Source organism: Nicotiana tomentosiformis, chromosome 10 (assembly GCF_000390325.3).
Source record: "Nicotiana tomentosiformis chromosome 10, ASM39032v3, whole genome shotgun sequence".
In the NCBI taxonomy this organism is placed as follows: domain Eukaryota; kingdom Viridiplantae; phylum Streptophyta; class Magnoliopsida; order Solanales; family Solanaceae; genus Nicotiana; species Nicotiana tomentosiformis.
This window is the reverse complement of record NC_090821.1, coordinates 72,349,386-72,374,061: the sequence shown is the minus strand read 5'-3', so window position 1 is coordinate 72,374,061 and position 24,676 is coordinate 72,349,386. Positions and strand designations below refer to the sequence as shown.

The 24,676-nt window shown below is 38.6% G+C and overlaps 2 protein-coding genes across 3 annotated transcripts; both read right to left on the bottom strand.

The window, feature by feature from the left end:
* Positions 1-20,107: 20,107 nt before the first annotated feature.
* LOC104110156 (uncharacterized) lies at positions 20,108-23,036 on the bottom strand. Of its 2 annotated transcripts, XM_070187404.1 has the most exons (3): positions 21,516-23,036; positions 20,389-21,168; positions 20,108-20,270 (listed from the first exon to the last, which is right to left on the bottom strand). In XM_070187404.1, the coding sequence occupies exons 1-2, from the start codon at positions 22,363-22,365 to the stop codon at positions 21,134-21,136; spliced, it is 885 nt and encodes a 294-aa protein (XP_070043505.1). In that variant the 5' UTR covers positions 22,366-23,036; the 3' UTR covers positions 20,108-20,270; positions 20,389-21,133. The 2 variants fall into 2 exon arrangements, with proteins under 2 accessions (XP_070043505.1, XP_070043504.1); XM_070187403.1 differs by having other exon boundaries at positions 20,389-23,036.
* LOC104110157 (transcription factor bHLH25-like) lies at positions 20,199-20,715 on the bottom strand. The gene is made up of 2 exons (XM_009619602.4): positions 20,389-20,715; positions 20,199-20,270 (listed from the first exon to the last, which is right to left on the bottom strand). Exons 1-2 carry the CDS (start codon positions 20,713-20,715, stop codon positions 20,199-20,201), a joined length of 399 nt encoding a protein of 132 aa, XP_009617897.1.
* Positions 23,037-24,676: the final 1,640 nt, after the last annotated feature.

Genomic DNA, 24,676 nt, shown 5'->3' with positions numbered 1-24,676 from the left:
GAACCACCGTACTCCACCTCCACTCATCCAGCATCCTCTTCCCCTTAAAAATAATATTAAACAACCTAGTCAACCACTCCAAACCTTCTCTCCCCACACACTTCCAAAATTCCACCGGAATCTCGTCTGGCCCGATCGCTCTGCCCCTACTTATCTTACGCATAGCTCCCACGACCTCCTCAACCTTGATACACCTGCAGTACTCAACGTCACGGTGACTCTCGGAATGCTCCAATTCGCCTAGCATAATATCCCGATCCCCTTCTTCATTCAAAATTTATGAAAGTAAGTTTGCCATCTCCTCTTAATCTGGGCATCTTCCATCAATACTCTACCATCTTCGTCCTTGATGCATCTCACTTGGTCCAAATCACGATCCTTCCTCTCTCTCAACTTGGCCAGCCGGAATAACTTCCTCTCCCCACCTTTTTCCCCAATTCCTCGTACATACGACCATAAGTTGCAGTCTTAGCCTCTGTGACCGCCAGCTTAGCATCCTTCCTAGCTGCCTTATACCTCTCCATGCACACTCGCCTCTCCTCCTCACCTATGCTCCTAACTAACTTCAGGTACGCCGCCTTTTTTGCTTCCACTTTACCTTGGACCACTTCATTCCACCACCAGTCTCCTTTGTGCCCACCAGAGACGCCTGTCGAGACCCCTAGCGCCTCTCTCGCAGCCTCTCTAATACAGTTTGTTGTCGCTGACCACATAGTGCTCGCGTCACCACTGCTCCTCCAAGCTCCCATAGCCGACAACCGCCCCTCCAACACTTGGGCTTTATTCTTAGTTAAGGCTCCCCACCTAATTCTCGGTCTTCCTCGAGTAGACCTTTTCCTCCTCTTTAACATAATACCAACATCCACCACCAAGAGCCTATGCTGCGTCGTGAGTATCTCACCCGAAATCACCTTGCAATCCTTGCACAACCCTCTGTCACACCTCCTGAGGAGGAGATAGTCAATCTGGGTCTTCGCCACCGCATTTTGGAAAGTAACCAAATTTCCCTCCCTCTTCCGAAAGCTAGAGTTCGCAATCACCAACCCAAAAGCCTTAGCGAAGTCCAATAATGATGAACCTCCTCCGTTCCTCTCCCCAAAACTGAAGCCTCCATGTACCTCGCCATAACCACCTGCGGTCGACCCAATATGCCCATTGAAATCCCCTCCTATGAATAGCTTCTCAGCAGGTGGAACCTGGTACACAATCTCATCTAACCCTTCCCAGAAGCGTCGTTTAACCTCCAGCTGACCAGCATCCAACTGACCATATATCCATTGGATGATCGTAGACAAGCCAAGAACTGCAACAAAACATAATACAGAACTTTATCAAACAAAACCACAGATTCACAGAACTACATAGGATCATGAGCTTTGAACTAGAAAAGGCAAGAACTGACATTAAAGCTCAGGAGAGCTATTAACAGTCTGCTCTAATTGGGTATGTGATTGGGGATACTCCGTACATGAAGTCAATGGTGAATTATGTGACAAATGTATAGGGTTTGTCTCAAAACCACAAATTATGATGCATGATGAAGGATATTACATCTTTAAATTCAATACTATCGAGGAATGTGATCTTGTGCTACAATCTGGCCCTTAAACTTATCACAACAAACCATTCATCATTCAGAACTGGAAAATTGACTTCGCCTTTAACCCAGAGTGCATTACAAAAATTCCCCTGTGGGTGACTTTTCCTGGCTCGCCTGTAGATTATTGGTCAACTGAAGCTCTTAGCAAGGTGGCTAGTGGTGTGGGTAAACTGTTTCACATTGATCATTACACAACAAACATGGAGAAAATATCATACGCAAGGGTTTTGGTTGAGATGGCTATCTCCCAACCTTTGTTAGATTGTCTGGATATTGACACACCAACATGAGTATTTTATCAGCCAGTGGGATATGACTAGAGGCCAAACTTTTGCACCGAATATATGCGATTTGGTCATGTAGAAGACAATTGTTGTAAACATGAACACAAAGAGGAGGAGAAGTTCCAAGCGCCTAAACGGAGGAGGAAAAGAAGCAACAAAAGGAACTTGCAGAAAATGGAATGACAGCTACTGAAACAAAAAATGAGATTCAGATTGACACTGCCAAACAACCTCATACTGGAAATGATAAGGAGATTAATGCCACAAATAAGGTGTTATCTAAAGTTGATCAAAGTAAGAGACAACCTGAGACAAGTAATCAACCTAATAGGAATGAAAGAAGTAATAACGAGGTTAGAGTACCCACTACTAACAGGTACTCTGCCCTGGAGACTGCAACTACTACATATGAGGAGAATGGGCATAAGCCCCCATGATAATAGCAACATGGAATATTAGAGGGATTAACAAGCCCTTCAAACAAAAAAAGTTGAAGCTCTTTTTGAATATGAATAAAGTAGATCTCATTGGATGCATTGAGGCTAGAGTTAAAGGAACAAAATCCAAAAGAATACTGAATAAAGTAGTACCTGGTTGGGAAGCATGCTGCAATTACTCAAATGTAGTGAATAAGAGGATATGGTTACTATAGAAGAGACATCTAAGAGTCCAAATTATTAGCATAGCCGAACAACTAATCCATTGCACAGTAGAGAAGACTACTACTAGTTTCTCCACTTATCTGACTATTGTATATGGGAAGAATGACCTTCAACAAAGAGGTGCTTTTTAGAATGAAATGAGATTTATTGGAAACCAGATACAGACTCCTTAGCTTATATGTGGAGATTTTAACAATGTGCTATCTACTGAAGACATGATTGGAGCACCTGTAACTTAACATGAGATACATGAATTCCAACATTGTATTGATACCTTGCAGCTTAGTCCGCTGAAGACAATTGGCTGGCATTTCACATGGTGTAACAAGCAGCAAGACATTAGCAGGGTGTATAACAAAATTGACTGGTCATTTGGACACTATCACTGATTACAGAAACACGGACACATTGAAGCTGACTACATGAATCCTTCAGTATCAGACCATTCACTAATTTTTATCCACTGTGGTGTAAGGATTCAACTTCACCCTAGACCTTTTAAGCTCATCTCAAGTGTGTTTCACCATTCTGAATTTAGGAAAAAAAGTCGAGGATACATGGCACTTGACAGTGAGGGGTGACCCTATACATCAAGTATGGAGGAAGCTAAACCTTCTAAAGGATAATTTGAAGGAGCTGACAACCTATATGGCATCATACACACAAAAGCTTAAGCAGATGAGAGAGGAACTAGAAGTAACACAAGCAAATCTCAAACACCAGCCACAAGACCAACTCCTTATTGACAAAGAAAGACAAATTTTGATTGATTTGGAGAAGTGGAGCATTAAAGAAGAACATGTTCTAAGGCAAAAATCAAGGGCCACCTGGATTACTAGTGGAGATACTAACTCCAAATACTTTCATGCACAATGGAGAATGAGAACTACCAGGAACACTATCACTTCAGTTTGTACTGAGTGTGGTATCAAACTCACATAACCCAAATTGGTATAAAAGGAATTCATATCCTTCTTCATTGGGATTATGGGGGAAAGAGCCTCAGAACTACCTTGTCCAAATGCAGAGGTAATAAAAAAAGACACTTGTTTGAACTATCAACAACAATGTCAACTAGTGCAAGAGGTAACAAATGATGAAATTATGGAAGCCATAAAAGAAATGCCCCTAGACAAAGCACCTGGAGTAGATGGCTATCCTATTGAATATTTTCTCAAGCAGTGGGAGGTGGTCAGAGAGGATGTATATGTAGCTGTACATTACTTCTTCCAAACTGGCAGGATGCTGCATGCTATCAATTGTAATACAATCACACTGGTGCCTAAGGTTCCTTCACCAACTCAGGTAAAAGACTATAGGCCAATTGCCTGTTGTACCACTATGTACAAGATCATAGCCAAAATTTTAACTAGAAGATTCAGCAAGGTTGTGGGTGCTATTGTCAGCCAATCCCAACCAGCTTTCATCAGAGGCAGATCCATCCTGGACAACATACTCTTCAGCCATGAAATTTTCAAGGGCTATGGTAGGAAAGGTTTATCCCCTAGATGTGTACTAAAAATGGACCTTAGGAAAGCATATGACACATTGGAATTGAGCTGTATCAGAAGAGTCATGGTCGATCTTGGCTTTCCCCACAAATTTGTGCAATGGGTCATGGAATGCATATCTACCATTTCATATTCTCTGGTCATTAGTGGAGGGCTCACCAAGCCTTTTACCTGGCAAAGAAAATTTAGACAATGCCCCCCCCCCTCCCCACCCATATCTTTCTCTTAGATATGGAGTATTTGCAAAGAGAGATGAATCAAGTGATCAATAATGGTGATTTTAATTTTCATCAAAAGTGTAAGAATTTTTGAGTTACTCATATTTGCTTTGCTGGTGACTTGTTTCTGTTCTGTAGAGCAGATAAGGAGTTTGTTAGGCTATTGAACGGTGCTTTTCAAGCATTCTCACAAGCTTAAGGTCTATAGGCTAATGATCTCGTCCAATTTCATACCTCAATTCAAGGTTATGAAAACGGCCGATGCAATAATAATACACAACAAGAGTCGGGGTCGAATTTCGCATGGAGCTATATATAGGAGTTAGGGGTATATATTGTAGCGTGTGAGTTTGACTATCTCAATTTATACTTCCATAAAATGGGGTTGTTTTAAAGTCTAATTTAAATCTAAAATTTTGTTGTTGTTTTCAAAGTTTTGTAAACAACCTAGGGCTATGACCATCACCTAGGTGTTTGCCTAATGAGATATAAACCTTAATACTTATTTTATTGATCGGGGTGTATTTTAGTTATCAACACTCAATTACCCACTCAATACCTCTCGGTCAGAGAGTGATTTTTTCCAATTTGGATTTCTTAAGTCCAAATGGGTATTGAACAAAACGGTTGATAAAAGCTCAAGTCGGGTTATTACTATCTCTAGGTTGAACCCTTTAATTGGGATTATCAATCTCTCGATTGACCCAATTTCTTGTTAGCCAAGTTTTTTTGGACTAAGTCTTTCTGTCTCAAGTAGACCAGGTCAAATAGGCATGGACTAATATTTGTAACCATTAATTACATGAATAAAATCAAGAACAATGCTAAATAATAAATACCCAACCATAAACAAGCATTAAATTAAACACTCATTAATTTTACACACTAGGGTTGAGTCACAACCCTAGTAAAAATTTTGCTACTCATGCTTGAAATGAAAGAAATAGAAGAAGAAATAATAATTAAACTCATATTGCAAGATTAAAATGATATAATCTAAGTTATAATAGCTCAAATTATGAAAAACTACTAAAAAGGGTAAAAGGAAATGGCTACTGTAGCACCTAATGTCAAAACTTAGCCTAAAAAGTGAAACTCTTCTATTTATACAAGACTGAAAATTTCAGACAAAAATGCCCTTTCGGAGGTTCTACGGCCGCACAATTTCATGTATGGTCCGCACTTTTCTTCAGGTTGGCAGGATTGGAAGTCTGCGACCGCATAATTCTAAAATGCGGCCACGATGCACTCATTCTATGGTCCGCACAATTATAACTGCGGCCATATCCTTCTCTTCTGCAGTCCGCACAATTGTAACTGCGACCGCATAGCTCTTCTTCTGCGGCCACACAATTATTGTGCGGTCCGCACTTCTGGGAGATCTGGAATGCATCTTCTCTGAACTTTTCTCCTTTCCTAGCTTTTGTGGTCGTATAATTCATGTACGGACCAAACTTTGCACCAGTCTCTGATGGATTTTTCTTCATACTTTGCGGACGCAAATGATATTCTACGGTCCGCACTTCTGAGCTTCTGTGTCTTTTATGTCTTTGATTTCAGATTACTCCTTCTTGAGTTGGATTTCATCTTGGGGGTTCATCTTCCAATATTCCTGTCATTAAGCATATTTCATTAGTTTTCAGGAACACAACTAAACGCTTTTGGTCTAAAACGAAAGCTAAAAGATGCTAATAAATAGTCAAAATCCCCACTTATCAACTCCTTTAAACTTAAGTTTTTTCTTTTCCTCAAGCAAATAAAGTAGTTCCCACCTCCATAAGTTAAGATCTATTTTAGCTAATCAAAGGTGAGTCATTCACACATCAATTGGGACCAACAATTGCCCACACGACATATGAATTATCTACATGGCAACAAGTTAAACTTTTAAGCACAAATAGTTCTAATGTGACATTTGAGCATCAAGAGTTGACTTTATTCATCAAGGAAACTTGCTCTTTCATGTCGATCATTGTGGATCTCAAACTCCTCCTCCTCTACTCTTTGTTTGCCTATCTCACTTAAGAATTTAGTACTCAATCCAAAGATTTGTGAAAGGTGCACTCATCTCTCTCAAAAGAATGTCGCAAGTACGACTTTAAGTACCATAGGCTTGCCCCTCAAGTAGATCACCACCAATGTAATCTATCTCGACTTAAAATCACGTAGGGCTTTTTCGGAATGCATTGAAGGCTTTTGGACTAAGGTTGGATATGCTATGATAGAACGAGTTCTTCTTTCATTAAGTACTCCATTTTCTTTTCTCGGCTCATGCTTTGCCAATTCTTTGAGGCATTTTCTTTTCCTTAGGGGAACTAGAGAGGCTTAACATCACTCTTTCTTGGTCATGATATTCATTTTCTCCTTCTTTGATTTCTCCATGCTTTGCATCATTACTTTTCTTTGAATCCCTTCAACTCTTCAATTTATTCACTTTCTTTTTGCATTTTTCTTTTTGTTCTTTCATTTCATTCTCTTCATTTCTTTTCTCTTTTTGTGCCTTTATACCTCTTTCAAGTTCCTCGTCGCTCCCCCAAACTTACGTTTTTATCCAATTGCTTTGCAAGAGTGTTAAGGAAAGCTCGGATTCTAAGAGAGGATCACGACAAAACGGGTAAAGGCTTGTAACATGGTAATCAAATGAGAAAGGTTTTAAGGTCAAATAGGTTGATTAGGGATAACAACATTGGTGGGCAATGAAAACTTTAAGCGGGTCAAGAAGAGCCTATAATCACTTCTCAAGCCAAGCAAAACTTAAAATTTTGCCTAGAAACACATTCGGGTGCAAGTTCTAGACTATTCGCACGAGTATTTGGACTTGCAACAAAAACATCTCACCTCTCACGCAGATGGATTATTAAAGAGGGTAGAGTCGAGGGCCCACAACGATCATATTCAAGATTGAAAATTACTATGGTTCGACTAAATCACTCGATGATTGCCTAAGTCAACACAAGAGTCACAAGGTTACTAACTAGAGCTATTTCATTTTAAAAAAAACTTATTTTTAACTATTAGCACGTAGTTAAGTGTGTTGGTACCAAGTGAAGTATGTTTGACTCTTCTAGAATGACTCAACTAGGTCTTTTTATTCATTACTACTACTACTACTATTATTACCTAGACACCAAAAAGGGACACAATCCCTTAAGAAAGATGTCACGCCATCCATTGTTGGGAAGAGTCACCTGGTTCACACAAAAACCACCTTTGGAAAGAACCGTGGCATTAAGAAAACCAAAAGTTTATTATCCATTAAAACATAAAAATAAGCTATTAAATAAAAACGAAACTACTAATTCAAAAAGGAAACAAACATAAAGATAAGAAGCTATAAAAACTAAAAATAACTATTGAAATAGTAACGAATATATATGATGAGACATAAGAGAGAATATATACATAATGAGAAGAAGAAAATAGTAATAAGTTAATTATATGTCAAATGTCTCATAGTTATCAAAATACAGAATTATCAAAATGTAGCAAATAAAGTCTACCGCCGCCGAATAAAAATAAGCATTGTCTCCAATGCTTAACAAAATAAGAGTAAAAGAATGGTAAGAGTGAAGAAAACTCCCTATGGCTCTGTGTAGATCTCTGTGTCCTCAACAGTGACACCGACTTCAGCCTAATCTAATTGGATCTTATCATCCTCAAGTCCAGGAGTGGCTGGGTTGGTGAACATCTGACGTACTGCCTTTGCAGTGTCAGCAGCAATGTCTGGCTCTTCAGACTTGCTAACTGGTGTTGTAGGTGCTGTAGGATGTGGGCATGGGCGGTGCAGGTCAATTAACATGTCAAATGGAATGTCTCCTACTACCGCAAGCTTCATGACCTGGCTCTAGAGCTTGTCCACTGACTTCTTAGAGGTCTGCCGCTTTCTCATCTTCTGTACCTCTTTACCCAGCTCCTTTATTACTGACACATGTTGTACCAGAGCGGCCATAATTGTGTTCTGATTTTCCAAGAGCTTATTCAGGGTTTCTTCAACTGTAGGGGGAATATGGGGTACCGTAATAGATGAATATGCTGCAACATGACCGGATATGTCATACAACTTTGTAATAGTTATTTGCATCCAGTTGTTGAGGCTCGCCGGTGTCTGGGAGACTCGTAGCGTATAGAGTGGAGAAGAGGGCTTAGGCACCGGCTTCAAAGCCGATATGGAAGGCACTGAGGCTGAAGTAGGGGCATGGCAGCTGCACTGTCCTAAGGCTCTGCTGAAGTGGATGGTATGCCGGTTGTCTCTGCAGCTACCACCGATGGCTCCTCAGATTGGCCTACGGAGGTAGTCTGCTGACCCTTTCACTTAGGGTTGTGAGCATCCATTAGAGAATACCAAGGGAAAGGCTTGTTATCACGAACCTTTGTACCAAAATCTCTCGGCTCCACCTGTGCATCTGTAAGGTACTCAGTGATGGTTTTAGGATACGGGTATGAGGTATCATCTTTCCTGGCGACCACAGACATGTTGTTCTATATCATGACACCCATATTGATCAGGTACTCGGTCATGATGGATGTGACTAGAACTGCCCGCGGAATAGGTAGGTTTGTTTCATTATGGCACAAGTCTAGTCTATTGCATACGAATGTCTGCCATCCTTTCGCCTCGAAGTTTAGGGTGCTCCACTAAATAGGAACCCCTGCTGTGATCCATGGTGGTGGTGGCCTTGGGGCTACAAGAATCTCAACTAGCCATGGGCGAGTTGCATCACCCATTGCCAAATTCTCCAAGTGATGTGCAGGTTCCACATCCTCAAACCCCAAGTAGGAGTTGAGTGTGTGTTGGTCAAACTACAGCTTCAGATTGCTCACTTTTGTCACTTTGGTCCCTTTCTTTATGTGCGCCACATTGGCGTAGAACTCCCCGACAAGATACTCTTTGGCGTCCACTACACTCTGGGTGAACCACATCCACCCCTTCCGCTCTCAGAACTGTCTCAATACTACTGGATTTTTCTTGTCAAGATATTTAAGTTGGAATTGTCGCTCAAGAGTGAGCGATATCACCGGCCACCATTCATGGAAGCTAGTGAAAGCATCTAGACTAACAAAACGGTCCTCCCAAACCTTTTTCTTCTTTTACATTTCAAGGCCGACAACTGTAGTATCACCCCCCGGTCATCATCCAGAATATCATCAATAGTATAAGCTGGTGCCTTAGGGATAAGTGTTGAAGAGGGCTTTGAAGCATGACTAACACTTTCCTATCCCCCGGAGGTTCTATGTGAGGAGGAAGGCTCATACCGGAGTTGATACCTTCCATGTGGCTGTGATTGGACAGCAGGATGCTCTTGCACTGAGTCACTCTCCGATGCTTCCCGAGATGGGCATAAGAGCCGGATTCGGAGGGTTCTGCGTTTCTTCCTCGACTGACTGTAGCTTTCTTGGTGATTATCTTTTGGAGGGCGAGGGGTAAAGTACTTTTGCCTCGACCTGTGGAAGGTTCACCCCTCCTTTTTGACGTATCTCCATGGCCTCGAGATCTCACCATTTTCTATAACAAGAAACAACATGATTCAGTTGTAAGTCAAGTGAAACAGACAGTGAACACACAGTGTAAAACATATTTGCAGGGTGGGGAAGTGTGATCCACACAATTACAAGTGCAGCCGCAGGCTTGGCTGTGCGGACTGCACAATTTGAACTTGCGACCATAGAGATGGAACTGCGGTCCGCATAATTTTGAGTGTGATCGCAGATCTGAAGTGTGGTCCACGCTTTTATAATTGCGGCTGCACATTAGACTCATTAACATGTCTATTATATGGCCGCATAGACTTTTCTGCGGTCGCGGTGGAACTTCTGCGGACCGTATAATTTTTTGTGCTGCCGCAGATTTTAAACCAAAATTGATTAGACTTCCTAGGGTTTTCAAATTTTGCACACGTTTGACATGGTATTAAAAATTAAGCATGAAAATTATTTCACCTATTCCTCATAAAGCAATTAGCACTTGATCCATTATAGATTAAACCTGTAAAATTGAAATCTATTGACAAATGTCCTAAAACTACCTAACAATTTGTAAATTAAACTAAAAATTAAAATATTCTATGAGTAATTGAAGCATACCAGATATGAAGTAATGCAGATGAGTGATCACAGATGTGGATTGAGTGTGGCAGAAGATTGAATAGACGATTTCAAAGTTTTAGAGTTTAGAGTGATCAGAGAGGAAATAATGCACAGTAGCCCTAAGGTTACTATTTATACTTGGACGGTCAGATTTAAGGGGCAAAGGAGGAGTGCAGCCGTAGAATTCCTTCTGTGGTCCGCACTCTGTTACCTAGGGGCATATATGACTTTTGTTGATTTGTGATCCACATAATTTATGGTGCGACCGTAGATTTTGATGTGCGGCCCCATATTGGCCATTTCTATGACATACCAAACTTTAGAGAGTTTGTATATTCCCTTTCCAAGTTGTGCGGTCCGCATTGAAAATGTACAACCGTAGTTCCCTTCTGCTGTATCAACCTAAATTGTGCGATCCACATTTTTCTCCACACTTAGACAATTTTATAGGCACAATTTCTGTAAAGTACACCCATCCCTGCAACACACTTCAAATCTAGTTAGCACAAAAATAACACATATCTACAAAAGAAGAAAAGAAATGAAAAAGAAGACATGGGTTGGCTCCTAAGAAGTTCCTGATTTAACATCACGACACGACACATATTACCATTATTTCAAATGAATAACTGCCACTACGTTGCCATCATCAACTTGTCCAAAATAATACTTCACCCGGTGACCATTGACTCGGAGTACCTCATTATTTTTGTTCTTCAAGTCCAATGCACCAAAAGGTGTTACACCCACAATTTCAAAGGGATGCAGTCGCTAACTTGCATATGCATCCCAATCAAGATTCAACTTCTTTAAAACCCGCATGGCTTTGTGCTCAAGTTTCACCGGAAGATGACAAGCTTTGCCAAACACCAACCGGTCTGGAGACATCCCGATAGGAGTTTTGAAAGCAGTCTGATAAGCCCATAGTGCATTATCAAACTTCTTTGACCAATCCGCATGGTTAGCATTCACTGTTTTGGACAAGATACTCTTTATCTCCCGGTTGGAGACTTCCACTTGACCGCTAGCTTGTGGATGATAGGGCATCATAATTTTATGAGTGATACCATACTTGCTAAGAAAAGTGTCAAAAGCCTTGTTGCAAAAATGCGACCCCCGATCGCTTATGATAGCCCGCAAAGTACAAAATCTTGTGAAACTATTCTTCTTCAAGAATGCCACCGCACTCCTCACTTCATTTTTGGGTAGGGCAACAACCTCAATCCATTAGACACATAATCAACCTCGACCAAGGTGTAGGTGTTTCCACAAGAATTCACAAAAGGAACCATGAAGTCAATACTCCATACATCAAATATGTCACTCTCCAAAAGGTTAGTGAGAGGTATTTCATTCTTCTTCAACATCCCACCGACCCGTTGGCATTCATCACATCTTTTCACCATATCACTTGAATCTTTATAGATAGTGGGCCAACAGAAACTGCAACTTAGCACTTTGGCCGTCGTTCTTTCTCCGCCATGGTGACCATCATAAGGCGAGGAATGACAAGCCTCAAGAATAAAATTTTTCTCTTCGTCCGGTACACATCTTCTAATTACCCCATCCGTGCAAATCCGAAAAAGGTATGGCTCATCCCAATAATAATCTTGACAATCTCGTTTGAGCTTCTTCCTTTGATTTGAAAAGAGATCATCTGGGATGATTCCATACACAAGGAAGTTTGGTAGATCCGCGAACCGTGGAACCTACTTCATTGAAATAGCCAAGATTTGCTCATCAGGAAAGGAGTCATTGATTTCAAGGCCATCATGCGGCATCCCTTCCTCCTCCAAGAGAGACAAGTGGCCTGCCACTTGATTTTCACTCCCTTTTCGATCTTGGATATCAATATCAAACTCTTAAAACAATAGCACCCATCTCATCAACCTAGCTTTTGAATCTTTCTTGATCATAAGATAACGAAGTGCCGCATGATTTGTATGAACAATAACCTTTGCACCCATCAAGCGAGCGAAACTTCTCAATTGCAAATACAATGGCAATGAGCTCTTTTTCAGTAATGGTATAATTGACTTGGGCATCGTTCATGGTCTTACTAGCATAGTAAACCGGATGAAAGATCTTGTTGATACATTGTCCCAAAACTGCTCCAACCGCTACATCATTAGAATCACACATGAGCTTAAAAGGAATACTCCAATTATGAGCGGTGATAATGATAGTGGTTGTCAACTTAAACTTTAGCAATTCAAAGTCTCTCATGCAATCATCATTGAAGTGAAACTTAGCATATTTCTCTAAGATCTTGCACAACGGGTTCACAACTTTAGAAAAGTCCTTTATGAAGCACCGGTAGAACCCTACGTGTCCCAAGAAACTTCTCACGCCTTTCACTGAAGTTGGAGGTGGAAGTTTAGAAATCATATTATCTTTGCCTTGGCGACCTCTATGTTATTCTTTGAAATTTTGTGGCCAAGGACAATGCCTTCCTTGACCATGAAATAGCATTTCTCCCAATTTAGCACCAAGTTTGTTTCTTCATACCTTGCTAATACTTTATCCAAATTTGCCAAGCAATCATCAAAAAAATACCTGATTACTGAAAAGTCATCCACGAAGACTTCAAGGTAGTCCTCTACCATATCCTTAAAGATCTCCATCATATACCGTTGAAAAGTTGCCGGTGCATTGCATAAACCAAATGGCATCCGCTTAAAAGAGAAAGTGCCATGGGGACAAGTGAAAGTTGTTTTCTCTTGATATTTCGGTGCAATAAGGATTTGGTTGTATCCCGAATATCCATATAAAAATAAATAGAAAGCACGGTCGGCCAACCTATGAAGCATTTGGTCATGGAAGGGGAGTGGAAAATGGTCTTTTCTTGTGACTTTGTTTAGCTTCCGATAGTCCATACATACTCTCCACCCGGTCATCGTTCTTGTGGGAATCAACTCGTTCTTGTCACTAGTGACCACTGTTATGCCCCCTTTTTTGGGACACATTGCACCGGAAAAGTCCACAAACTGTAGAAAATGGGATAGACAACCCCGACATCTAACCACTTGATGATCTCCTTTTTGACCACATATTGCATGGCTTTATTGAGTCTCCTTTGATGTTCAATTGATTGTCTGACATCTTCCTCTTATGGAGCACCGCCAATGTAGAGTCAACCTGCACATTATTCAAATAAGAGTAAAGAATAACTAGTATAGTAGAACAAGGGCCAAAGAATTCATGCCTGAGATGTGGAGGAAATGGCTTCAACTCCAAGATAGAATTCTCTTCAATTGAAGGCTTTGTAGGAGGAGTTTTCCTATTCTCGAGATCCAAGGAAAGTTTCCGTGGTTCTTAGTTGTATGACCCCATTCCTTACAAAGAATTGATACATCCATCTCGTCATCATCAAAGTTGAGCAAGATAGCCTCCAACATATCGCCCACATTAATTGTGGCACTTGTATCATCAATAATCACATCAGTCACCAAGTCCACAAAAGAACACACTTCATTGCCATTTGGTTGTCACATAGATTTGCACACTTGGAACACCACCTTTTCATCACCCAGCCGGAAAGTGAGTTCTCTGGCTTCCACATCTACAAGAGCCTTCCCCGTAGTAAGGAAAGGTCTACTAAGAACAATTGGCACCTCATAGTCCACTTCACAATCAAGAATAACAAAATCCACCAGGAGAATGAACTTATCAACATGAACCAAGACATCTTCAATCACCCCCAACAGTCTCTTCATTGTACGATCGACCATTTGTAATCTCATAGATATGGGTCTTGGTTGCCCAATTCCCAAGGTCTTAAAAACCAAATAGGGAATCAAATTGATACTCGTCCCAAGATCACAAAGAGATTTTGCAAAATCGGCACTCCCAATGGTACAAGGGATTATGAAAGCACCGGGATATTCCAATTTAGGAGACATCGAATGCACAATTGCACTCACTTAATGAGTGAATTTGATAGTTTCAAAATTCATCGACCTCTTCTTTGTCACCAAGTCCTTCATAAACTTTTCATAATCGGGCATTTTCTCCAAGGCTTCAACTAATGGAACATTTATCAAGAGACTCTTCATCATGTCAATGAACCTTTTGAATTGATTCTTACCATTTTGCTTGGAAAGACTTTGAGGATATGGAGGAGGTGGCTTAGGAAATGATGTCTTAGCCTTTTTCACTACCGGTTCCGGTATATCAATAACATGATTCCTAGACGGGTTCACTTCCTCTTGAGTCTCTTACACAATGTCATCAATATCAATTCGCACTTCAGCATTTGCTTGCACCACATTGTTCGGGATCTCCTCTTCTTTTACCACTTGCTCATCGTCCACAAGTTGCCTTTGACTTGAGGTGGGTGCATTCTCACCTTTTCCACTTCTTGTAGTAACGGCCGTGGAATGCCCCGTATTGTTACCACCCTTTGGGTTCACCACCATGTCACTTGGTACTGCCCCCTAAGGACGAGAATTTAAAGCTTGAGAGATATTCCCTATTTGCACTTCTAAGTTTCGGATCGATGTGTTGTGTGAAGAAAGTTGGGCATCAGAATTAACATTCTTTTCCATCATTTGCTTGAACATGTTCTCAATATGTCCCATTTCATTGTTGGAAGAACTAGGACCATGGGAAGTATAGGGAGGTGGGTTTCTCTGTTGTTGATACATCGGGAGCCTTTGAAAACTTGAACCCCGATTTCCTTGATTGTTATTCCACCCGCCTTAATTGTTGCCTACCCTAGTGCCTCTGTTATTGTTGTTATGTCAATTCTCTTGATTAGTGCTTCCACTCCAATTGCCTTGACTGTTGTTGTTATTCCAATTGCTTTGATTGTTTCCACCACTTTATTTTCCTTGGTTGTGAGAATTCCAACATCCTTGATTATTTTGAGTTCTCCATTATTGTTGTCTTGAGCCTTGGAAATTATTTCTTTGACCTTGAAAGTTGTTCACATATTGGACCTCCTCTTTTTGGTTATTGTAAGATTCATCTGGATCAAATCCACTATCATCTTGCAAAACATTATCCACTCTTTGTTGCACTTGTGGACTTTTTGTTCTTCGCTTGTTCACCATCATACTTACTCCCTCCATGGCATTGACTTGCCTTGGGTTTTTCACTTATTGAAGTTTAGCCTTTGCCAGTTGGTTCATGGTGGTATTCAACTCGGCTATTGATTATCCATGATCATGCAACTCTTTGTAAAGGTGAATTACATTAGGACCCCCTCATCCAAGATATCACACACCTCCGCATAAGGCGTAGTCAAAAAGTTCCCACCGGCAAGTTGATTCACTACACATTGGTTGGTTGTATTGATCCCCCGATAGAAAGTTTGTTGGGGCACTATTTCACCATTGTTCTATACCTTTCCCATATCTCATGTAGTGGTTTATTGGGCTCTTTCTTGAATACTAGAATTTCATCCCGAAGAATAGCCATGTGCCCGAGAAAGAAGTATTTAGAGATAAATTTCTCCGCTAGTTCATCCCAAGTATGAATAGAATAATTTGGAAAATATTCCAACCAATCTAAAGCTTTCCCCCGTAGAGAGAAGGGAAAAAGCCTTAGACATTTTCACCTTCTCTCTACGGGGGAAAGCTCTTTCCCATAGAGAGAAGGGAAAAAGCCTCAGAGACATTTGTTTGTTTGACCCCCCAAAACGTATCTACAAACCCATTCAAGTGTTTATATGCATTTTGACCCGGTGCACCGGTGAAGAACATTCATTGCTCGAGAAAAGTGAGCATCACGCTGGTTATTTAAAATTTGCCCACCCTAATACGGGGAGGGACTATAGCAATTGCATACCCTTCATTCAACAACACCCAGTGTGTAGCCACTCATGGTAGAGGTGGGGGTGGAGCGGGCACGTTGTCATGAGGCACCCGACCTCGTCTATTGGCTTGAGGTTCAAGAGGGACCTCATCCATTTATTCATCCTCAACGTCCACATCCCCTAAAGGTAAGGTTCTGAGCTCATTGTTTGCCACGATTGCACCTACAATTTCTCAACACGTTAGTAACAAAGAAGGAAAAGAAGATATTCAAAAAAAATACACCTAAATATATAGCTAACACCGTTTTATGCTCCTCGACAATGGTGCCAAAAATTGATCTCGTCTAATTTCACACCTCAATTCAAGGTTATGAAAATGGTCGATACAATAATAATACCCAATAAGAGTCGGGGTCGAATTTCGTAGGGAGATATATATGAGAGTTAGGGATATATATTGTAGCATGTGAGTTTAACTATCTCAATTTACACTTTCACAAAATGGGGTTGTTTTAAAGTCTAATTTAAATCTAAGATTGAAAAGTTGAGAAATAAATCTAAGAGATTGTTTTTGTTGTTGTTTTCAAGTTTTGTAAAAAGCCTAGGTCTATGGCCATCACCTAGGTGTTTGCCTAATGGGATATAAACCTTAATGTTTGTTTTATTGATCTGGGTGTATTATAGCTTTCAATACTCAATTACCCACTGAATACCTCTTGGTCAGAGGGTGATTTTGTCAAATTTGGCCTTCTCAAGTCCAAATGGGTATTGAATAAAATGGTTGATAAAATCTCAAGTCGAGTTATTACTATCTCTAGGTTGAACCCTTTAATTTGGATTAACAATCTCTCGATTGACCCAATTTCTTGTTAGTCATTTTTCCCTAGACTAAGTCTCTCTTTCTCAAGTAAAGACCAAGTCATATAGGCATGAACTAATATTTGCAACCACTAATTCCACGAATAGAATGAAAACCAAGGCTAAATAATAAACACCAACCATAAACAAACATTAAATAAAACACCCATTAAGTTTACACACTAGGGTTGAATCACAACTCTAGTAAAAATCTAGCTACTCATGTTTGAAATGGAATAAATAGAAAAAGAAATGATAACTAAACACATATTGCAAGATTAAAATGATAGAATCTAAGTTAAAATAGCTCAAAATATGAAAAACTACTAAAAAAGGTAAAAGGAAATTGCTATTGTTGCAGCTGATCTCAAAAGTTAACCTAAAAAAGTGAAACTCTTTTATTTATGCAAGACTGGATATTTCTGACAAAAATATCCTTTAGAGGTTCTGCGGCCGCACAATTCCATGTACGGTCCTCACTTTTCTTCAAGTTGACTGGATTGGAAGTCTGCGGACACATAATTTTGAACTGCGACCGCGATACACTCATTCTGCGGTCCACACAATTGTAACTGCGGCCGCATCCTGCTCTTCTGCAGTCTGCACAATTGTAACTGCGATTGCATAGCTCTTCTTATGCGGTCGCACAATTATTGTGCGGTCCGCACTTCTGGGAGACCTGAAATGCATCTTCTCTAAACTTTGCTCCTGGCCCAGTTTTTGCAGCCGCATAATTCATGTGCGGACCGCACTTTACACCAGTCTCTGATGGATTTTTACATTATATAGCTGGTGTGAAAGAGGACATTAAACAAAACATAGTCTAGCTCTTGGGATATTCCTTGGGTGATCTACCTTTCAAATATTTAGGGGTTCCATTGTCATCTAAAAACTTTCAGTGGCTCAATGTCTGCCTCTTATTGAAAGGATTACTACTAGGATGAAGTGTTGGTCTGCCAAAATCCTCTCTTATGCATGCATACTTTAGTTGGTAAAAGCTGTAATATTTGAAATACAAACTTACTGGGCACAAATCTTTGTGATACAAAAGAAGGTAATGAAAGTTATTGAGAGTCTATGTAGAACCTTCTTATGGACTAGAATGATAAATTTATCAAAGAAAGTATTAGTGTCTTGGGACAAAGTGTGTTTACCACAAGCAGCTGGAGGCTTGAATGTCCTGAATCTATGTATATGGAACAAGGCTGCAATAATAAATCAGTTATGGTCAATTGTACAGAAAAAGGACTGCCTCTGGATAAAGTGGGTACACAACTACTACATCAAGAAACAAACTCTTGACTCCTGCCCTATACCTAAGACAACAACTTTGGTAGTTAGGAAGATTATAGAAACTCGAGATATGGTTATGCAACAGGTTGTGGTACAAGGAGACTTACTTGCAAAGTTAGGAACAATGCAGAACATGGATGGTTCCTTCTCTATTAAAAAGATGTACCTGCATCTGATTCCTCGTCGCCCCAAAGTCCCCTGGAAAAGCCTTACACTACAGCAGAACATCCATCAACGAGTGAAATTTATCCTATGGTTAACAGTGCAAAACAGATTGGCAGTAGTGGATCGACTGCAGATGATAGACATACAAGCTCCTATGGCTTGTGTTTTCTGTTATGGTGGTATTGAAACTCATGCACATCTATTCTTTGAATGCCCTGTTACAAGTGCATTGTGGCTGAGATTACTGACCTGGCTTGGGAATATCGGGAACAAAGGTAATGTTATACATGAATTACAAAGGGTATGCAGTATGGCCAAGAGGAAGAGTGGACTGGGAGCTATCACTAGCTGTGCATATGCAATGGCAGTCTATGGCATATGGAGGGAGAGGAACCTGTTAAGGTTCTAGAAAAGCACCTATGATGAAGATAGAGTAAGTAGAGAAATAGCAGTACATATTCACATTAAAGGACAAAACCTTAGGAAATGGCGCAATCCTTTGAGTCTGTTGAGTTCACACCCTTAGTGAGATAGCTGAACATTTTTTTGTTTTCCTATAGTTAGTATAGCTAAACCAAGGGCTGTCAGATGTAAATAGGAGTGCAAGAGGTCTGCTCTTTGCCTAGAGTCCGTAAATGATACTTTTTTTTGGATAATAAAAAAGCTATTTACCAAAAAAAAAAAGAAATCAAGTTCGAATATTTCTTTTTATTTTATTTTATTTTATTATTTCAAAGATATCATCATATCAAATTAACCTTCTTAAATTTCAAATTATCAGATCACAAAATGTAAAATGCTGAAAAGGAAAAAAACAAAACTCAAAAGGAAATGAAAGTTGAAGAGAGAAACTCTACTGCTTAAAACTTCTTTTATGGCATAAGAGTTTATATGATTCTCGGAAAAAGATAAAATGAACACTAATATAGACTAAATAACAATAGATGGTGTTGCTTAATAAAATTTTGCATAAACAATACTAATATACAGTTTCATAGATACTCTTAGGAAGACAGAATAATCTTACCTGTTAAACTTACAACGTTACTGTTTTTCAATTACTTATTCTTTTAAAAGTTTGTCTGATGGCTTTCTTAACCTATGGAGAAAGCATGATGACAAAGCAAACAAAAGGTCCATAGCTAAGAGGAAAAAAATTTACGTTGAGATAATTCCACGGTAGCAATAAATTATATTGGGGCTAAAGTCTCATTGCAGCTAAAATTTAACATTTAATTCGAGGTTATAATAGTCAATTAACTTTTGAAGGAGTTTTTTGTAATTCAATCTTTATATTGGGACTTCATGCTTATAGTATAGTATAGTGTATATATATATATATATGATGATTGTGAAATGACTATTATTTTCTCCATACGTTTGTAAATAGTATTAATGGCATCGATTTAAACAAAAAATGGAAGTACTTTAACATGAATTTTTCATGTTTAAAAAAGGAATGTAAAATTTACTTACTTATTTATCTCGTATACCTCAATTTAAATTTCTCTTGAAATTGTTCTTTATTTTTAATTGCGGTTTACAGATTATTTTATAAGCTACATAATGATAATAACGCTCAGTATTAATATTGATAAAGCAATATAAATATGCCAAGGGTACTTTTGATAATAAAACTAACCAAACACATGATTTATTATTTTAACTGCGATCAACATACTTTAATATAAAATACAAACAATTCAATTATCACTATTCACATAATAACGTTTCATGGCTAGCTTGTCTGTAAACCAAATTATCTCTACATTTTGAGTATTGACTGTCGTAATTTCTCAGCAAGACAATCTGTTGTCTCACACAACTCGTCATTCATCTGTAAAAAAATTAGAAGTAAAAAACAAATATGTGAATATAACAAATTGAAATACGTACATTAAACCAAGTAACAAATTGAAATACAAGATGATTTTAGGAAATATTAATAATCAGACCTGACCAATAACTGTGATATGCATTGCTGTGCTGCCAAATGGCATGAAGTTGCTGCTTTTGATAGTAAGATGAAGCTTCTGAATAACACTTAATATTTCATCAATAATTCCTGTATATTTCTTCTTGCAGTAGACTGTAATTAGCACCTCCTCTTCTAAACTTCTTACTTCAACTTCTGGTAAACTTATTCTTGCCTTCTTCACTGCAGGAGCTCCTTTTTCATTGTTGGTTTTGGTCTCTAAATGACATTGCAGTACTGTTTCTGGCCTTTCACGTAGTTGTCTAATGAGACTGGTTGCTCTTTCAAGTATTGAGGCCTTGTCCATCTATAATAATTTTAACAAGTTTTTATATAATCCACCTTGTTTTGAGTAATGTCATATATATAGTTCCACTCGGAGGTGAATCTAAAATTTGAATATTATGGATTCGAGCTCAAGATACTACTACAACTGTTAGAAATCTATATTTTTTATTTAGTAAATTTTTAACATTAGATAATCACTTTAAATGGCTGCTATTTAAGAATTAGTCACTGAATTTTGATTTTTTAATTCAATTTTTTAGGATATAAATATTTTGAATTGTCCTGGAACTAAAGATTCAAGATTAGAAGTAGAACTACTACTCTTATTCAAATCATGCAAAGTGGAGGCAGTAATGGTATTTACAAATGAAGGATGAAAAGTAGACTCAGATGCAACAAGGTTTACAGGATTGAGGATGTAGAGCCCATTATGAAGACTACCAAGAGCCACTGGATTCTTCAGAGAAGGGCCCTACAAAACACAAGCAATAGAGGATAAATAAGCCAAACAATTCAGTTTTAAAACTAGTTGAGCAAGGGAAATGAGATTATACTAGAAGGAGGGCACTAAGAGAACATGAGTTAGAGATATATCATGGGACAAGGTAAGAGTACCTGTGCAAGTCACCTTTACCTTATAACCATTTGGTAAAGTGACAAGATAAGGTAAGACTAAAGGTTTAATGTCAGTTAGAAAAGAAGAGTGTGGGGTCATGTGATGGGTTGCCCCTGAATCTATGATCCAAGGACTATCTTCTACCCTAGAAAAATTGCAAGCAAGCAAACCACAGGATTTGAAATTAGGATTATCTATCAGACCTGCAAAGTTAGCAGAACCAACAGAAATCTCTTGTGATGTCCTAGAAGTACGAGAATGCAGAAGACTCAACAATTGATCAAATTGTTCCTTGGTTATACTGGAGTTTCCACCATCAGATTGAACTATTTTAGTATCACCAGCAGAATTTTCAGAGTGTCCAATAGGTTGAGAATCTGACACTTGAGCAAATGCTGCAGTCCGTTTGAACTTAGTCTGAAAACCAGGAGGATAACCATGAAGCTTGTAGCATTTGTCAATCTGATGACCAGGCTTCTTGCAATATCGACAAATAATATTGTTCTTTCTGGAAGGGTCAAAACTAGCCTTTTGAGAGTCAAAATTAACTCTCTGAGAGTATGGCTTCTGAACACCAGCATAAAAAGCAAGAAAATCAGAATTGAGAGATGGAACATGAGCTTGAATACCAGACTCGCTCTCATCATTAATGAGCATCGAGTACACACTATCCACATCAGGTAAAGGCTTCATCATAAGTATGTTTCTCCTAATAGTGGAATATGATTCGCTCAAACCCATTAAAAATTGATGAACCTTCTGTTCTTCATCTAACCTTTGGTAGGTCTCCTTGAAGCCACAAACACAATCAGGATATGATACAGAGAAAGAAAGCTCATCCCAAAGCTTTTTAATTCTTTTAAAATATGATGAAATGCTTGAAGAACCTTGGGAAATCGAGAAAATTTTCTTATAAATCTGAAAAATCTTAATTCCACTAGCTTGACCAAATCTACGCTCAATCTCCTTCCAAAGTTTTTCAGCACTTTCAGTGTACATCACAGTCTCCCTGATTTCCCTATCTAAACTATTCAGGATCCAGGCTACAACCATATCGTTACACCTAATCTAAGGTTCGAACAAAGGAGAGGTAGAACTAGGTCGTGCAACTGTCCCATTGATCAGCCCCAGTTTATTATTACATGAGAGGCCTAATAACATTCCTCGACGCCAACTTCCATAGCCAGTGCCATCAAAAGTCGTGTTCACCAAAATTGTACCAGATGAGCCAGACGGAAGAAGATATAATGGAGATGAAGGTGTTATAGTAGAATTATCAGTTACACCATAACTAATAGACATGTCCTCAACAGTCGAACCCATAGCAAAAGAAAGTACAGCAGAATTTGATAGAAATAAAAAATTAGGGTTTCAAATTAGGAGAAAAATCAATGAATTTGCCTCAAATCTCTAAAAAAAAACAAAGACTTTGACAGAAATCAAACCAGATAACAACCGAAAATGTTCACTGAAGGCTCAGAAACAGTAGATCACCGAAAAAATTGAATCTCCACCACAATCAGAAACGCGAACAGCTTCGACGAAATCGTAAACCAAATTTTTTTTCTTATCGATGTGCAACATATCCAACGCCGATTATCTCATCCCCTGGCTCTGATACCATGTTAACAAGTGAATCTAGAGATAATCAACATTGACAAGCAAATGTTCGAGCCCTAGTGTATCTGTACAGAGAGATATCTTGAGAGAAAATATAAACGTATTATTTCCAAAAATGAAATCTTCAGCTAATCCATTATAAAAGGGTCTCATATGTACATAATACCTAGTGTATCTGTACAGAGAGATATCTTGAGAGAAAATATAAACGTATTATTTCCAAAAATGAAATCTTCAGCTAATCCATTATAAAAGGGTCTCATATGTACATAATACCATTGGGCCGTTCACTTAATGGGCAGAAATAAGAATAACATAATTACATATGGGGCAGCCCATCTGGACTACTTAATACTACTAAATTCAGCCTACTTAACACTACTAACTCCAACTCCAACACGACAAGAGTGGGTTGCTCTAAGGGTCAACATCCTTTACTTTCAACCAAGAGGTTGTGAGTTCGAGTTACTCCAAGAGCAGGGATAAAGTTTGCGTACTAACTACCTTCCCCAGACTTCACTAGTGAGATTATACTGGGTTGTTGTTGGTGTTGTTAAGGTGGAGAATTTTTTTTTCTCAAACCACATCCCTTGGATGTTTTATGTTCCGAATAGAAGTGTGGACTAGAGGCAGGCGGCTAAGGAGGCTTAGTTAGATGTGGACCTATAATTTCAATTAGTACGTTAATTAAGTATGTTATCTATTATTACTCGCATGTGGACTTGAAAAGTAGTCTAATTTGATAATCATAAATTAGGTCTAAAGTACTACAGAGCCAACCAATTATCTTAGTATTCAAACTCTGGGAACAGTTGACACTTGGATTAGTGTAAAATAGTTTAATACCTACTTCTTTTTTCTTTTTGTTTGGCGTACCTAACTTAGAAACGAATAGCTGAATAAGTTGATTGAACCTTTTCATTAAAGTACTACAGAGACAACCAATTATCTTAGTATTCAAACACTGGGAACATTTGACATTTGGATTAGTGTAAAATATTTTAATACCTACTTCTTTTTTCTTTTTGTTTGGCGTACCTAACTTGAAACGAATAGCTGAATACGTTGATTGAAATTTTTCATTAACCATAAATTTCTCTAGTACTACGTTGTATAGTGATGTGGTATTGGTGATGTTATTGTTTGATCATGTCATATTTGTAAAGGCCATTTTTGTAAAAATGCATTAAACTTTTTTTTTCTTCCATTTGTTTGTTGAGGCTGCCTTTTTATCATTAGTATTCTATCTCCGGCGATAGTGTATCCTATTCTTTGATCGCCATGCATTCAACAACAATGATATTAATGAATTCAACGGTAGTCATGTATTTTGAAATAGTGTTTAAGATTGTTAAAGTTTCTATATGTATAAAAGGTAATATTTGACTTATATAGATAATGATATATAATTTTTGGCGCTGAACTTACCATCCTTTATGAAGGTATAGCTTTGCATCTTTGATGATTATGTCAAAACTAATACTTTCGTTGTTTTATTTTATATGATATACTTTTTTGTCTGTTTTAAAAAGAATGATATATTCTTTATATTTAAAATTTTTTTAACTTCAAACTTCATATTTTAACTTTAATGATATACTTTTATAGCTAGCAAGAAAAATCAATGGCATGTTTAGGACATAAATGGATACTTTTAATACGTACCTAAAGGTTTTTCATTTTTTTTTTCTTAAAACTCAATTACATCCAACGTAACATCAGAATATTGTACTTATCCCATTTG